Source organism: Colletes latitarsis, chromosome 10 (assembly GCF_051014445.1).
Source record: "Colletes latitarsis isolate SP2378_abdomen chromosome 10, iyColLati1, whole genome shotgun sequence".
Taxonomy (NCBI): Eukaryota; Metazoa; Arthropoda; class Insecta; order Hymenoptera; family Colletidae; genus Colletes; species Colletes latitarsis.
This window is the reverse complement of record NC_135143.1, coordinates 24080604-24099040: the sequence shown is the minus strand read 5'-3', so window position 1 is coordinate 24099040 and position 18437 is coordinate 24080604. Positions and strand designations below refer to the sequence as shown.

At 37.2% G+C, this 18437-nt stretch overlaps 1 protein-coding gene across 4 annotated transcripts in view; it reads right to left on the bottom strand.

Annotated features, from left to right (window-relative positions):
* The window catches only part of Skd (mediator complex subunit skuld), a 33231-nt gene that overhangs the window by 5011 nt on the left and 9783 nt on the right, over positions 1-18437 (bottom strand). For 3 of the 4 annotated variants that reach the window (XR_013080543.1, XM_076775890.1, XM_076775891.1), the window contains exons 2-16: positions 15349-15682; positions 10396-10564; positions 10121-10266; positions 9603-10032; positions 8390-8539; positions 6648-7215; positions 6366-6572; positions 4583-6295; positions 4170-4512; positions 3678-3973; positions 2386-2577; positions 1912-2223; positions 1330-1668; positions 683-967; positions 72-343 (exon numbers count right to left, since the gene is read on the bottom strand). Coding sequence is in view for 3 of the 4 variants with exons in the window: in XM_076775890.1 (XP_076632005.1) it covers positions 72-343; positions 683-967; positions 1330-1668; positions 1912-2223; positions 2386-2577; positions 3678-3973; positions 4170-4512; positions 4583-6295; positions 6366-6572; positions 6648-7215; positions 8390-8539; positions 9603-10032; positions 10121-10266; positions 10396-10564; positions 15349-15682 (5756 nt within the window). In the remaining variant the exon portion in view is untranslated. The remainder of the gene's footprint in view (positions 1-71; positions 344-682; positions 968-1329; positions 1669-1911; positions 2224-2385; positions 2578-3677; positions 3974-4169; positions 4513-4582; positions 6296-6365; positions 6573-6647; positions 7216-8389; positions 8540-9602; positions 10033-10120; positions 10267-10395; positions 10565-15348; positions 15683-18437) is intronic. The other variant, XM_076775892.1, reaches the window with a different exon arrangement.

Genomic DNA, 18437 nt, shown 5'->3' with positions numbered 1-18437 from the left:
AGTTAAATTAGTAATTGTAGTAATAATTACGAAAAAAATTATTTTAAATCAAATAAAACAATAATATAAACCTGAGCACATCGGTGGTATATTGTGAGTCTAGTGGATGAGCAGTTAGTGCACTTTGTTGTTGTAATAGATCGTCACTATTCTGCTGTATTGCTGGACTATGCAAATGTAAGGCATTCTTCAAGAACACTGGGCAAACGCCTTCAAGATGGGGGCAAGCTGACCAAAACCACGGTGGCATGCGTCCTGTCGGTGCAGTAGATACTAAATAACCGAGTGCAAGTGGTTGCTGCAATAGTGTTCCAACTTCTTCTATCTGTTCAGCAACCGTTACCTATTAATTAATAATTTCAGAATCAAGTTTATTTTTGCGTCAAATGTTACAATTATTATGATTAACACATAGTATACATCATGTGATTTTAGAATTCTCATTTCAATTATTTCTTTTCCAATGTTCCTATGTGTTAATAATAAATTACGTGCTAGATCAGTTCTTGTAATATTTGTAGTTGGCAAACTACAAGATAATATTTTTCACTTTTAGATTTAGATAATGATGTTTTTATAATGTACTTTATAAAATGCATAATCACGGCACGCAAACTAATGTAACATGTAACTTTTAAATGATATGTGATCTTATATTTTCTACTAAGTAATTTTAACTTACTCTTGGAGTGTTGCTACATGGAAATGGACTACCAGGACCATCGTGATTGCCTAAACCCGAGCCACCACCATCTCCACCCAGTGGGGATCCCTCAGGACGGTGTGGACTGCCACCAGGACTTTGTCCTCCACCAGCCCCAGCCTCTGGCCATACGTTAAAAATATCGTTGAAGTCTCCCATACCTTCCATACCTTCTGGCATGTCATCGTTTAGAGCAGAAAATAGTTCATCATCCCCTAGTTCTGGTCCATTAATATGTTGCTCTTGAAATGCTGTCTGTGATGACTGTAGCAGAAAATTAATCGTTTGTATAAGTTTTATTTTTACATTTATTAGGAATAATTTCTTCTGGTATCACTTTGAATAATAATCTCGTTTTATTATGTCTTTGTGGGTCCTTATGGATTAAATGGTAAGAAAAGGATAGGGAGAGCGTTTCATCCCGGGTCTGCTAACAGACTTGTCGGTAAGGCATCCTAGCAGACCCCGCCTTAGACGTCGGGATATTGGGAGTTGGTCGAGGATCGTATATTTACAGACGGAAGGTCGATCGAGTGCTTGCGAGAGGAACGGTCCCTCTGGCGGCGAGTACGGGAAACGATGGACCCCACATGCCCTACTTGAAGATCGGGTTCGTACGAATTTACCTGAGTGGTAGCAGATGTGGGAAAGACGAGAATGTGAGTGCACGTGACATCCTGTGGTGTAGATAATTGGCAGTTTACTGATGCCTGACTGAATCTCTCATCGGGTGTAAACTGGTCAGCCATCAGTCTGAGAGTTGAATCTGGTTCAAGCGAAACTAAACAGGCGCTGAGCACGCAAGGTGCTGCCGATGGATATAGAAGGCTACACTGGCCGCATAATTCTTTTAGATGTTTTGAGGCTTTTAGAAGTGCTTTCCTAGATAGTAACCAGCTCCATCCTTTTAGTTCGCCATGCCCAATGCGTCCCACACGACCTACGACTAATCTCCAAGGTTGTACCTATGCACGGAGAAATGTCTTTTTATTATAAATCACCAACATGATTCATTCTAGTCACATGATGACACTCTAGTCTTCGATCTAGTAACATTTCGAAACTTTTGAGGTTACCTTCCTTTTTTTTTTACGTAAAATTACTCTTTTTAAATTGATTAAATATTGACGATAAGCATGTTGCAGAGAGCATTTCCTTGTGCACTTGATTTGTGCTCTATGTTGTAAAAAATGAATTGTGGTACTTACACCCTGAGACATCACACTAAGTATGAAATCCATCAATTTTTGTAATCCGATTCGTCTAGCTGAGGCGCGTTTTCTTCTCTTTCTGTTGGGTATATCGATGTTAATGGTAGCCGTTTCGAATATCTCGCCCCTGTCATCAGTCGCGACTGCGAGCAGCCAGGATTGATCCTCGCTGAGGCAATAGCTCAGATACAGAACTGCGCATTCCTCTGGTCCAGCAATACCAAAGGATTCAGGTGCTTCGCTTTTCGCTCGTAGAGGAGCCAGGACGTAAGCTGGTGCGTATAACCGGTACGGGGCTTTGTTCCGTTCCTGACGTATAAGTTGGAATAGTATTATTATAAGACTTGGAAACGATTATTTTACAACCTGTTTATTGTTCGCTACTTTCATCGTATCAGACGTCATGAAACACGGTCGATTTAATTTAAAGAGCCCTATTAAACTGGAGAAATAAAGAAAATAGAGCCTTACATCTTTACTCTTAAGAAAAAGATCTGCAGCGGCAGCAGTACCAAAGCCAGTGAGACTTTTTACCGTGGAGTTGTGATTTAACAATCGGCGGCCCTGTAGAAACACGTTCAATGCTAAGGCTCTCATCTCGTCTTGAATCTTTCGCCTTTCTCTAGCTCGTCCTAACTCCATTATACTTTCCAATGATATTAACTGTGGGGAAAAACGTATCATTAGAAAATGAGTTCACTTTAAAACAGGCCTAGCCAACACTCATTGCCCATACAACCAGCTTCCAGCATGACTAAACAGATAACTTTTTTGGGGCACACGACCATGGCTTCATAGGACAATAATCTCGTAATGCGATACTTCTATAAATATAAATCATGTATGAGAACATACCGCAACCATTAACTGAAATCAGATACCTATACTGACTTTCGAAGCGTACAACGTCTTTAATACTGCAATTAATCCTCACTATTTACCTGAAGCAGTACCCGGATTTTCTGTCTGCGAACATGGCTCGTATCCGCGAGAAACTTAGTTGACTAGACCTCGTTTAGCGGTATTAACGTGATTATAGTATAAAGGAAGTTGAGTATTAACCCTTTATCTATTACAAGTGTATATAAAAGGTGTTTACCACCTACTATTTTATAGGATAATTCTGCAGGTAAAAATAAATAAAAACCCACCATCCTGTTTATATTGCTACCTCTTTCACTTCTCTGCGTTTCGCTTTCGAAAAAAAAGAGACAGCGATATAGACAGACTAGTTCGTATGGACGATTACTATAATTGTAAACCTCCACCAGCTCAATTCTGTATGCAACCACATGGTCATATTTTAGACAATTTGTCTAATAAAATTAATTTTAGAAGGTATCTGTATTAGTTTTGTTCGTGAATACATCTGCATAAAATACTGCCTATACTAAAATCCATTACACTGAAACCTATAGTTAGTTGAGTAGATGCATATTCGACAGATTTCCTTTTTATAGAAAATCATACTTAAAAATGTTATTTAAAATTTTCAATTTGTTTTTGCATGAAGAATTATCACCTTCCCAGTTATACTACGATCGATGGGCCACACCTTGCACATATGCCCACCAAAAATAAATAGCCATTTACGAGAGATGTACATTACCGGACAAACGTTGGGGTACATCTACTGTTTTAGAGAATACTGTCGATTTTCGTGGGTCATATAATAAATAAATACTGTTTTGATATTTAAAGACATTTACGACCTCGCTATATCGTGACAGCTAAATAAAAAATTGTAAATAATAAAATTTTACCTGAACGTTGATATTGGATCTGACATTTTCAGGCATGCTATTAACTGCTGCTGAGTAAGCACGCAATAAAGCTAAAATTGCAAGTCTTCGACGATCAGGATCTTCAGGGCTTCCCAGTGAGAAAGGTTCTATCAGATAGACGACCACAGCCGGAGGCTCGGCTTCCTCTTCATCTGGACCCGCTGTGGTGTTTGTGGGTATCGTGGCAGTTTGAGAAGTCGGTGTCGTGTTACCAGTATTAGAATTAGAATTTGTCGCTGTGTTCGATGGAGTTTCACTTCTAGGATTCTCTCCTTCTGAAAATGTACAAACTGCATGTATAGAACTACATTATTTGTTTACGAAATTGTTCATTACAGTCAAATTAATAATAATAATAAATATAGGTAATTGGTATTAGGATAATCGTCATTTTTTATAGTACCAAAATCGGTAAAATCGGCAAAATCGGCAAAAAGAAGTGAAATGAAGTATTCAAATATTTAAACATACCAACAGACTCAGGTTTGCTTGTCATTACATCAGGCGTGGCTGGCATCGTATCGGTAACAGGAATAGTCGATTGTTGCTGTTGCTGTTGCTTATTGGTTAATTGTGTATCTCCAGGGTCTAACAAACTTCGATCTTGTATAACCTGCGTTAAATATGGGGCTAATCGGTGATTACAGACTTGAGCGTATAACCGTAATAGTTCTCCTAATTGGTTTTCTCCTAAAAGTTTGAACCAATCATCAATTGGTTGTTTAACTTTATTTTGCACAGACGATTTCCCAACTCGAAGAATGCCGTCGCGCAGGGCCTTCGAGATCGGGGTATGCCTTCCTAACCGACAGATCTGCAGAAGAACTACAATTTTGTATCCCGAAACGAGAAAAATATACGTTTGAACGGAATACTTTACTTACTTCATACGTAGTAGATAGTTCACGGAAAAATGATTTGACTTTATCGATAACGCAGTCACTGTCGGGTGCTACTACCACATAAGCGACATCCCTAGGTCCAGCATACGGTTCTAAAAGCAATTTTTCCCAGTAGCTTAGAGCATACGGCGATAAAGACAACCAGTCCCGATCGTATCCGACTACTAAAGCTGGTATTGGCTGAGGTTCACAACGATCGTCAGTTCCACGGCCGGCTAAACGATGGAATTGTCTCCAAGTAAGAGGACCAGCGACGGTGTACGGAGCCTCCCACATTCGAGTAGTGCACTTTTTCTGCACTGCATCTTCCAACAATGGTTGTAGCGCTCTCATCATTCGTACAATATCACCGCTGCACTGAGGACCTTTCGCTCGGAGAAACACCCATCGATGTACGCCATTCACGCGGTTAGTCCTTTCGTTATGTGTACCATCGATTTTACCCTGATCAAGAGCAGCCAGTGACACTTCGTTTCCATCGTTAAACTCCAACATATTCACCGTAGGCGTGAGCATCGAGTAACTTTTCATCGCAGCGTAGATTCTGGACGCCCTATAGAGGCTGCTAGCGGAGCTTTGTATGATCAGACACTGTTCTCTCAGCAACTCTAACACGTTAGGTGGTATCGCATCTAAACCTTCGGATGGTTTAGCTCCTCCGCACGCGATAGTAACCAAAGATGTCTTTTTCTTCTCCGTTGGATCTTCCGCGATACCGGTAATTTCCATTTCATCTTCGTAGAATAATCCTGCCCGATGAGCCAGTCGTCGGTTTACAACTGCACTGAAGCCACAACTGCATCTGATTTGATCGTCATCTTGAAAGAGAGCTCCACCCGACCACGAGTGTGCCAGATAAACACCAGCATCCGCGCCTTTGATATTACCAACCACTTTCGGGCCTGCATTGCACACGCATAGACTGCAACTGTCGAAATTATGATCGCGGAAGATGTTCAATGCGGTGTCGCCTAAGAGAATATTTACTATGAGAGAGTTCGATTCTGGTGCGCGAGTAGGTCCCGGTGTGTCCGCTTCAATACTATTCAAGTTTTTGTTCAGATACGAAGAAGTGGTAGATGTAGCTGGGCTCGGTTGATCGTACGGAGGCGGCGGTGGTCTACCGGAAATGGTTGCTGAGCGATAGGGTGCTCCCAACGGTGCTGGGCTTGGTGGGCACGGTTGTTGTTGAACAGAACCAGGTCTAGTCGGTGGAAGCGGTTTTTCTGAATTGCTAGGAGCAGGGTTGCACTGCCAGGAAGGTCTGTATACGCAGTGTGATGGCAGTGTAACGGGCGGTAAAGATTGACTGGGCAGATTCGTGAGAGGAGCATATTTGGAAGAACCAACCATCTTGCAGATGGACGTGGGCTTGAACACGTAGGACCAATCGTCGATTGGTTCTTCTTGAGGGGATCCCATATTTGGATAGATATCAGGGAGATGCCTAAGTGGTCGCTGGGGCACAGAAAGTTCTGTCTGGTCCATTAAAGGGTCGTTTAACTGACAAGGCGAAGCGACTGGATTATGTTCTAAGGATGGTGGCGTTGGAAACATTTTGGAAAGTTCTTCTGGTCGCAATACACCTACTCCTCGATTATTATGTCTGTTGTTGGTATCTACTCTAGTTTCTTCGTGCAGTCCACTGGATCTATTTGATTCTGGTGGAGTTTGTACTTGAAGCTGATTCAAATTCTACAAGAAGTCACTTATCTTTAATTATGTTAACATAAAAACAAAAACAAACTATAAAAAAACTACATACGGTTTCATCGCTAGAGGTGTCGGGATCGGAATTATCGAAGATTTGGTCTAAATCTTTATAGGATGCTTGAAGACCTTCGCTGGTGAATAAAGACCCTGGTTTAGAAGGATCGTCTCTTTGTCGTCTAAGTCCATCAACACCTGTTCCGTTTTCATCACCTGTCGCATCAAACTCGTAAGGATCTGTTCTTCTTCCGATGCAATCTCCCTGCAGAGCATCGATAAAATTGATGTGTATAAAAATATAAAATGATATTCTACAATAACCAAAAATATGACTTACAACATTGACATTTGGTTCCTGCTTAATTTCTAATTTTGGAGCTTGAGATTGAGGAACCTGGGAATTCATTGGTGGATACAAAGTATTGCTCCGCACATTGACTGGACTACTATTAGATTCCTTAAAACGTTTCACAGGATGATTGAGCCATGCTTCTTGTGTTGAGTAATCATAGAGCCAAGGTAATGACTGTTCATTTTCTAAATATATATCCTCACATTCTCTGGAGACTAAGACTGGTCGTTTTAATGTTGGCCCAGGAGCTGGACTATGCACTTGATTATTGCATGCAGAGGAGGTTGACTTTGGGCCTTGAGAAGGGGTTAATGGTGGGGCAGTGTTTGTATGACTGGGTGGTGGTTGAGGACTAAGAGTAGGCATTGTAGGCTCTGCTGGTGGAACCGACGCTGGCTCGGAATGTGGAGTTGGAAGAGGTGAAGGTGCAGGAGAGCCTGGAGAGCCAACAGATGGAACTGGCAGACAATCTCCTCCTGTCGGTGGTCCTCTTGAATAAGAGGGTGGTCCACCTGGTGGTGTACTTGGCGCCTCTGTTCTGTTCAATACAGACCTGTTCAAGTTAAAGACATAGTTATTGGGATTACTGTTTAATTGAAACGTTATGATTGCCTCTAACAACTTAAACTTGATGAAAATAATTGATGTTGACAAGCTGATTCATGCTATATAAAAAATAATGTAAGAATAGCTACTGCCATGTGCATTGTATGAAGAGCATGTTGTGATACAGTTATCTACAATCATTGCACTAGTTAAAGAATTATTATAAAATATATTTTTTTTAATTTCTACACAGCTTTTTAGAGACTGTAGATAATGTATGAAGTAGTATGTAGAACATAATATATCCAAATGAAATATTTAACATTAACATTGAGTAAATGGAAGGAATGAAGCTACAAAAGTCATGCTGAGACTACAAACAACAATGTTCGACGATGCATGCAAAGTATTTTCTTGCGAGAATAAGGTATTAAGAAGTAGGAAAATATGTTTTAACTGTGAATACTATAAAAATGTGTCTCTATATCGTATTCTCACAACAAAAATATTTTCTGTGATTTTTATTAATTGTACAGTAGTACGTGAAAATAGAAATAAAGAAATCAATTAATTTTATTCGAGTTCGAAATGCGTTTACATTAAAATGTGTGAATTTTGTAATATCTTAAAGTATGAAATACTAATAAACATCATATAATGCATACTAATGTATGAATTACACACGAATATACAGTATTTATTATAGTTTACATTAATAAGTACGCGTATGTAATAGATTTCATTGATAGTAGTACGTATATATAAAATACATCTACCAGCTGTTTCTTTCTAACAGCAACAAAATAGTAGAATCTCTACTGAGAATATTTATATCTGTTGTTTCCTATTAAAGCAAAGTATCATTGTATGTTCTTACTTTTTTTTATATATATACAATATACCAAGAATAATATTCATACCTCGTCCAAAATTAAAAACACCCTCCCATCACTAGGGGAAGAAAGAAATGACTGCACAATGATATTTGATTAATGCATTATTCGTGCATTAGTTTTGGTTACGCATATGACTAAATAAATAGCGGGGCTTTCAAAAGCAATGTGAATTAAAAGGTGACGTTATGGCATTATAACATTCATACGAAATTGGCATTATTGCGGTGATTAATTAAGATGTGATAAAATGGTTTTCTCGTTGGTATCGGAGCAGAAATTACCCACCTGGGGGCATTAGCAGGGACAGAGGGACAAGCATCCCACTGGGTGGTAGAGCGTCGATGAAACGGTACGACCCTCCGTCCACCTTTATCTACTCTTTCCCTCTGAACCTGAGAGGAGGCCAGGCTCTTCCAACCCCCGGGGGTCGCATACCTGCAACCGATGTATTTAACATCTCGTTTTCTCTTATTTCTACTTATTTTAACTATTTCGACTTACTGAGGTCTGGAGCAAAAATTATTGTAATTTATTATTATAAACGAAATATATACTTGCTATAAAATTTAATTTACAATCCTCACCTCTGGCACGCATACATCTTTCAATAACGCGTTGTGATTAGTATTATTTCAAGACGTATGCACTTTTTTTACCCCGAGAAATGTTTTCAATTGAAAATAATTTAAACAGAACGTAAACAAGTTATATAAAATCTGCTTAGTAGCTTTAGAGCCACATTTTTTTCTTTGTAATAACATTTCATGTCTTTGTTAAACCTTTATTACACCATGGACTTGCAATATACTGTCCAAAATAAGTATGACATTCACACTACTCTTGACAATAGTTTCTAATACAGGAAAATTCTGTTGCATAAATAAAAGAAATAATTTTAAAGAAACAATTGCATTCGTGACATCCTCAAAAACTAAATTTACATGCACGTGTTGCAGCAGCCATTAAAAAATCGCTATTTATACTGTAATATTTTCAACCTACACTTTATGAATTGTGTTATAACATGCAGAGAGAATCAATAATAATTGTGAATATTGCTATTTTAAACGTTGTCAGATAAACATAGAATGTAGTTGAAAGAAAGAAATGTTTACTGCTACATTTAATAAATATATAGAAAAAATACTTCAAAATTTAATAATAAATTAATACACATACTTTACGTAATATTAAAATAATATTCGATAAATTTGACACTTCCACTATTATTACTATTACTGCATTGTTTTTTAATTTTCATTTACATTACGTTCTTGATTCGTAAAATTCGAAAATAATAAACATGCCTTTTCTTAAAGGACAAGGCAACCAAAAACATTGTCCCCGACAAAAAATGTATTTTAAAATACATGAAATTACTTTTCACGTTACAAGTTAAAAAAACTTCATGAATTTGTTCATTGTATAAATAAAATTTAGTATTCAATGCAGTAAAAGTTAAATTCATTGACAGAAATCATTTGCAAGCATTACTTACTTTGAACAGGTACAGGAAGACTTTTGCGTTGGATCAATGAAGATCCAAGTTCCATGTTCCGTGGAAGATTCTGTCTTGGAAGCAGATATTGGTGAACTCAAAGTACATTCTGCCCACGCACGTTCTGGTAATTCCGTAGCTGCTCGTAGTTCCTGCTGACCTAGAAGAGGATGTTCGCAACTAGCAGGACTACTCGGTGGAGAAAGAGGAGTCTCGGGTGGAGTGTCGTCCATATCCGTGACCAGGACATAACAAGAAGGATATCGCATGCGTACACCACCGACAAGCACTTCCACCAGCGGTGGAAGTCCTGCTTCGACATTACTGCCGTTGATTGGATAAAAGTGTTTCCATTCTTCGAGAAGTTGGCTATCTGTACGCCCCACTGGGCCAGTTAATGTGCCTGCTAGTCCATGAGGAGCTAAAATCACTGGAACAACAAATATAAGTAATTATCAAATTTGTCAAATAATTTGTTATATATTGTAGCAACTTTCTGCACCACAGATGTTAGTTACCTTTAACACTAGATTGGGAGGTTTGAGTACGTTGTAAACAAGCCCTTGTAAGATGACGAACAGCAGGGTGTTGCCTAACATCCACACTTGCACATACAGTGCTCTCTCCATGAACAAAGAATGCGAACGAGAACGACAAGTGGCTACTGCAAATGGCAATAAATTTGCTTACATTAAAATACAAGGGATTTATAATTCAATCGTTTCATGACACTTACAGATTGCTTCTTCCACTTTGATAACAGAAATCATTGAAAACTAATGCAAGAACTTACCTACTGCAACGGTGTTTCTCGAACCCATCATAGGGCTGCACGAACCACTTTCCTAGCCGAACAAAATCACGAGACAGTAAACATCGTTCGATCAAGTTGTGCAGAGCTTTGAAAAGAAGTGACCGACACTCGTACGACAATCCGCTTTCCCATGAACCCTGTTCGCTTTCTGGAATCAAGACAAATATCCACATTACGAATCGAACTTTCGTGTATACTATAATATTTAATTCGTTGACTATTGGGACATTTTCATAAAATGTAAACTGAGAAGCTGTTTGTAATTTTAACGTGTTCAGTTTAATTCGGATCATTTTTCAGCACATATGTTACACACAGCGACTCACAAATTCATTCACATACTTTCGCGTTCAAGTAAATATGAATGTATCTTTCTTCAACATGAACTTAAGATGTAAACATCGTAGTCACCACATCTGATTCTATTGTACAAAGCCCTCTGTTACGTTCCTTACGTATATTTTGAAATCGTTGTGTTTAATTTTGTTGAAACCTTCGTGTTAACATCGTAAACAAATTTGTGAGTTGTGTAGTGATTACTGAATTCTGGTATTCTAATTCCTGATTTTTGTTAGTCCTATAGCAAGGAAGACGTTTAAATGTATGTAAGTAAACCGTATGGTAGATATTTAAAATTATTATCATCACTTTGTAAATGGATTTTTATAAATTAAAATGAGACAAATTTTACAAGGTTTGAAAAAGTAAGGACTATCCTCCTACCGTATGATTTTATCTAAATAAGGTTTGTAGGTGTAATAGCAAAAATGAAAATCTTGCTGCGATCGTATCTTAAAAACTGAAGTCGGAAATTTGAATATAAGAAACATGAATTGAGCAAATATTCGAATGCATGCAACACCATTGAGTGTTCAATTAATTCAATATTTTACATATCGTTGTGTAAATAATAGACATGTAATTCAAATCATTTGTAGACTTTTTCTCACGGCCAGCGGAAGCATAATACACATTCTACTTTAGAAATATGCAGATTTTCTGTTACTTTTCCCGTGATCTACTTTCTTCGTCGAATCGAGGTAATGTCCATTCTCACTGGTTGAACGAAGCGGTCGATTCCACCGTGAAAGTAACGCGTTCAGCCCAGAAAACTAATGTTTTTGAATTTCGTGTTGACGGACTTAGAATTGTTGCATCTTTGCATACGGTGAAACAAATATTTACTTAGTTGTCATCCAACATGAAATTTTATACACTGACCCCTACTGCATTAAATTTATTTTCAATAATGACATAACAAAATAACGTGATAGTAGTCGATATAGTAAATAGATCCCCTTACAAAAAGACCGTTCTTTTGTAACTGTTTTGAACATATTTCAACAATTCCACTCGCGAAGTTCACCAGAGCTTGATAGCGTTCATTTTAGGGAAGATAAACAGAGATGTATCCTACGTTTATCAAAGTACTCTTAAAATCACTAATATCGTCTCTTTTCGATTTCCTTTTGATTTACAGTGTTCAAAGTCTTAGATCATCTAGGGCTAACGGTTTACCGGTTGGTTCCGTAATTGGTATACTCCTTGCGATGCACAATAATGGATCTCTGCGTTGTATTGCACCGAGTTGCAGACAAGTATGTACATGGTTCAGCGACCCCGTGCAGAGAGAAACACGGTCTCGGCAACGTTACCGCTTCGTTCACTTTGCATACCTTCTTTCTTCGAAACAAGACCACACGGGATTTCCTACGATAACATACTTCGAAATTGCGATTTGCAGCATTTAGGTCGGTCTAACGTCTAATCTAGTACTTTCCAAAGTAGGCGACGCTACCCTTAGAGGAGGGACGCCTCATAATCCGAGAACGATACTACAGAAAATGTTTTATGTGGAAAAAGTATGGATAACTTAAAGAAATGATTTTTAGAGCTTGAATTCTAAGAAAGTAATGTCTTCAAGTTATGAGAATTAAAGTGAATTGCAACGCGATCATTTTTAATTAAAAAATCAGATATTTTTTATAAGGAAATGTTATTATATGTTAGTTAAATTAATTCTCTCGCGTCTAACGTGCTTGTAAATGTGAGTTAGAAGCGATTGTTAATACATTGATAATCGTCGTTTACCAACGGTATGTTTTTTCTTCTTGTACCCATCTAGGCTTTTCAGGTTTTAACTTTCTTATGAGGATGATCCCATATTATATTATTGAAATACTTTATTATGAATATTTATTCGTAATTGTAGTGGTCACAATCATGCTTCAGTATTTAAAATAACTTAAAAACTAAACGTACACAAATGTATGGGTTAGTACCTTTAAAATACAAGCGAATATAACTTTGAATTAATTAAAATGAACTTGGTTTTCATACGGAGCTGGACGTCTTTCGAAAAGTTTGGAAATCACTGATCTAATCAAAGGTGAACGAACAAAGAAACGAGATTTTCTGTTCATTCAAACCTACAGAAATTTATGGAGCCTTAAAATATATTATTTTAGGTATTTTCATATCTAATTCGACTGGACTAAATATCATTTTCGTATTAATACGCCATATTAGAACGTATCGTTACAGCGTATTGCCGTAACTCCGGAAAGCCTCTCAGCGCGTTTCTCTTTCGCTTATCAGATGATTACACGGTTGCACTGATTCTAACGAAGAACATTTCAAGCATCATTTAGACTAAACACACGTATTACTTGAATTTCAGTAACTTTCAACTTTTTATCCTACCTAATATATTTGTTTACTTATTGCTCGATACTCCCAATAAATGATTGCTACCTCCGGTTTTATCGGGTTGTAAACTAGCTCTCGATTTAGAAACGTTTTATCTTTTAAAAAGCTGTCTAGACGATCGAAAACGTGGTAATCGATGGGGAATTAGGTCTAAAAAATATTTTGAGTTTTTTTTTAAATAATAATCACAGAATATGTGGTTACACGTTATCGTACAGGAAAATGAAATTTTTCCTGTTTACAAACAACGGTTGTTATTTCCTTATCACGTTGAATGTCATGGTATGTAACCATTGGTGATCGGCACTTCAAATTTACAACGTGTTGTAAAATTATTTACAATGAAAAAACTCTAATACTTGTAATATTATATAAAATGTTGTTAGAAATTCTATAGAATGATAGGTACACTATTGAATTATTATTATTTTTAATGAAATTAAAACTCATTGTGACAGAAGTCAAATTTCAAATAATTGATTAATAAAGATTCTGTAAAGAGAGTCCGGTTTCTTTTTAATACCACCTCGTATAAACGAAAGATGAACACAGTGTGTGCTAATTGTAATTAAGAATCGAGAAATGATTCATCGCTAACTTTTCATTAGCAAGGACACTTCAAGATTATGATGTTATAAGGTTGTTAAACTTGTCTTCGTGCTAGTTATGTATAGTGCCACGTGATCAAAAGCACATGGTGTTGCGTGGAAAAAAAGTTGATGACCTTAAGTACGACATCGGAGGTAATTCTTCTTCGGTATTATTTTATTCCACTTAGCGTTACTTTTGTTCGATTACGATGTTTTGTAAAATTTTGATCTGCAAAATATTGATACAATCATCGTCGTGTTGACACGAATAAAGTCATTTTAAAATACCATTTTTTTAGACAGGATTAAACAAGTTGTTTTTAAATATATTTATATATTTAATTACCGTTGAAGTATTGTCATCTAAATCTTCTAATCCGCAAGTAGATACTGTAACACACCTAAGGCATAACCGAAATATAAACATATGGTACGGTCATTTTCAAATTGCCTATTTTAAATACTTCGTCGACTCAATTTGTGAAGAGATTTAACTTTTACAATTATGAATAAATATTCAAATAATATGACACGGTAATATCACCGTAAGATCGACGTCATAAATCGATATCAGTTCAAGTCTTAGTTTACTTTATACATAAGCAATTTATACTTGAAAAGGTTGAAATGATACAAGAAAAATGTATTCATATAGTTTGTTGAAGTTCGACAATCAATGTATTAATATAAATAAATGTTTAAATTATTCACATTTGTTTGCATTAAAAATCGTGTGTTTCACCTCCTACTTTGGAAAATATCGTTCTAATAAATTGAATGGAGTATGTTTTGTCTCATTTGGCTCATGTTCTTCCTACGATGAACAACATTCACTGCTTTTAGTTTTTAAATAGCTACTCTTTTCACATAAAAGAACAAATATAAAACTTAGTTTTCATCGGTGGATGAAATTCACTCCCACTTGGGTATCCTATCGCTCCTGTCTGTGGCCATTGGTTGTTAGGGTCGCGCGTGTTGAATAAGCATAAACAGTGGTAGGAACGATCTTGCTTCTCAATTAATCAGGGACAAACTGTTTCAGTTATTTGGAGAATATTGTACAAATCTAGACCAATGGTTTTAACCTTTTTTTTCCACGGACCCCTTTTGACAGTCTAATGGAGTTTATGGACCCTTCCTATAGAATATTTCTCAGAATAGGGTTCTTAAGTATTACTTAAATCAGAGGAGCAACAGAATTCTCCAAGACTTTTTCAGTTTCAATTCTATAAAATGTTTTAGCTAGATCCACATCTTCGATAGAATTTATATTATGATTGTGGATCCACGTTCAATTTTAAGCAAGCCTTTAAGAGTTTCGTTTACAAAATTAATTTCTGTCAGCAGCTTAAGAAAGCTTGTAATTTCTCTGTAGAAGATACAATAACGAGTTCACGATATTCAATCGAAAGATTCACCTCAGTCTAACAATTATCGTAATATCAAAGCATCGATAAGATAAAGTTGATGTTTCTAGAGGAAACGCATGCAACGAAACTAAATATTAAAAACGTCTACGTGTAAAAGTTCGCGGACCCTTCTGAAATCTGTTTACGGGGCCCCCTTTGGGGTCCGTGGACCACGGATTAAGTGTGTACCACTGATCTAGACGATTGAAGGCTCCATTACTCACCGCACGCAATGAGTTCCGGTGACACAAGACCAGAGAGATCAGGTTCCTCGCCATACCAGAAAATCCAGAGTTCCTTGGCGGCGGTGAGAGAGAGGGGTGGCGGTGCAGGCGAGGGTGCGATGCCCAGGTCGAAGATGCCAGCCCCGGCCCCCGTGGTGGTTGTCGGGCCGGACGTGGCCGGTGTAGCGGCAACTCGTCGCCACACGCAGAGAATGTCACCCGCGAGGCACCGCGAGAAGCTCGAGAGCACCGGGTCCTCGAGGGGAGTGCCACCGAAACCGCCGGCCACTTCGCCCCACACGAGCTTCCTCCATTTGATGCCGCAGAGGTCCGTCTACCAACGAAACGATGGATATTAGATTGATTCGACGATCATTTTTAAAATGCTTTACGAAACATCAACGGCACTCCAGATTTCGCTGCATTTCCGAATCCGCCGAATCCCACGCGACACGTTTTCCGGACCGAGAGCACGCATAATTTAAGGGAGGACACCACTGTGAAAATAAAGGCAATTTTCAAGAATCCTTTGGGCGTAACTACGAAACTTTTTCTGATAAATGTTCGACGTTTTCGAAAGTACATTTCTCAAACTGCTTCTTGTAAAAATTTCGTATAAAAATGTTAATTATTATAGCCGTAATAGGAACCAGCGGACGTGTAACTTTTCACTGCGAGTCGTGAAACAGTAAATCATGCGATTTTCTTAAACTATGAGACAGTAGTTTTAGTTGCATGTATCGGATTTTTAAAAATATTTATTATAAAATGGCGAAACTTTGAACCCTCTTAAGGTTTCCCCCCTTAAGAGGATTACAATTCTGGTCTACAGCATTGTTTATTCCATTTTGTTATAGTTTCAAGATTGAAATATATGTTCGTAAACTATGAAATTGATATTCGTAAAATTCCTGAATAAACATTCATTAAATCTCTAAACACTTGCAGAGGTTAAAAATTGCTGGTCTGTTTTGTGCGATTACTTTTAACCCTTTTACGAAACATTTTCGGTTACTGTATCATCGCTGTACAGAAGTTGCGAATCCAAGGTGCGTTAAACGGTGAACAGGAAAGAAGAAATTCCTTGCGCATGAAATTTAATTATTCGTTCGTTAACTGTTCAGAAAAAGCAGAGATTCCTACGCGGAGCCAATGTTACAGGCAGCCATTTGTCGCCAAACGGTTAAACGCTTTGGGTGTGTTTTGCTCCGTTATTCGCGGCGCACGTGGTGATGCAGTTTTAAAATGCTTCCAGTGTACGACTGAAAACTGTTACTTTTTTATGCAGATTCGCGTCGTGAGCCTGTAGCGCGTAGAAATTTTACCAAATAAACGACAAGAATAGAACCATAATATAGTAATTGAACGCAATTTGTGGACGTGCACTTACGACTACAGAAAACTGTACATTTTCTGGCAGCCATTTTGAGATTTATTTGTTCGAGGTAGACCCAGACCACTACACTCTTGGACAGAAAGACAGCACATGTGTACTACCGTTAGATCTAACCCAGACCAGACACTACTTCATATTGAATAAATTTAATGTTTAAAGCGTATAAAGCAATTCAATTTTATATAAATACAGAAACAAATTACGAGTAATAGGACTACTGGAATTCCTAATTAATTCTTACCCAGCACCTGGGAAACTTTCCCTTCGTTCGGCTGAGAAAGCGCTTTTAAAACACTTGCGAGGACCATAGGACTTAATAATTGTCTGTACAATGATTTGTAAAATGTGTGGAGTTGTACAATTTACCGTACAACAGATGTACAATAAATAGTTACGAATATCGCTTCTATTAGATACGTAGAAATTGTGAATAGAAAGAAATTATTAAGTTATCCACATCTTTATGTATTTAAAATCTCTTTTTGCAACAACCCCTTTATTTTAGAAAACATTGCCAATTTCGTGTAAAGAATATTATAAAAAGTCGAAGCTTCTGTTTTCACCAGGGCGAATAAAACGATAAATACACCACTTAGAAACGAATAACAATAATAATAACAATGAATAATCGGTAACATCCAAGTAAAGGTTCCGAATTAACGTAGTCGGGTTAATGACTACATGGCACAGTATTGAATGCTCGTTGACCGTTGAGAAAGGTCGATTCTTGAACTTTCACTGCATTTCATTTTCATTTGTCACGCAACGTGACAAATATTTAGTTTCATTGTGAACAGCGAAATGTGACTATAATGTAACTAATAAACTGTTATACAATTTGATTGTTTACAAACCAATTGTTTAAAAACCTTCATTGCAGATACAGGAAGCCAAAAAAAACATTGCCATTTCTATTATTCTAAAGTCACGTTTTGTATGTTTCGGCGCAAATTGGTAGATCATCGCCTTCAAACACTTATTGTTATTTTGTGAGACTCCTCCGAGACGTCTTTTGAAATCATCTACTGTAACATGTTCTTCAATGAATTTAATTGCTTGTTGTAGTTTTTGTTCAAAGAAGAATTATGTTTCAAACTGCGACGTTCTAGTACCTTCGTTTTAAATATTTTGTAAAATCGTTAATTTTGTAAATACTGCAATAAACTATACTTTTGAAGCTATAAATTAAGAATAATTTCAATTCAATCGCAGAAAGTTGTAATTATTTTTATTATATCGTCGCCCGTGTATACAAAATAAACATTAAATAAAGCTTCAATATCCACCACTCCTAAATAATCGAACGATAAGTTAAAAAAAAGTTAATACATTTTTATGTTATAGGAAGAAAAATGGACAATAAAAAAAGCATAATAAATACATTAGCGCTATCCGATTATGATCGAAGGTCAACGCACACGCAATACGTTATACTCGTATCTCGGTTAACGAGAGTCCATTCACCCTGATTCAATATCTTCATTGCACCTGATTCGTACACTTACGCAATTAGTCGATATTTTCCACAAGTCTTCGATGAGTAATATTTAATTAAATAACTTTCCTGTACTATACATCAAATACCATTTACGATGACGTTTCTCCGATTATACATGGTATTCCACCAGAACCAAAACCCTACTTATCCTCATTATTCCTGATTAAATGAAATTAAAATCTTTTCTCTCAGGGT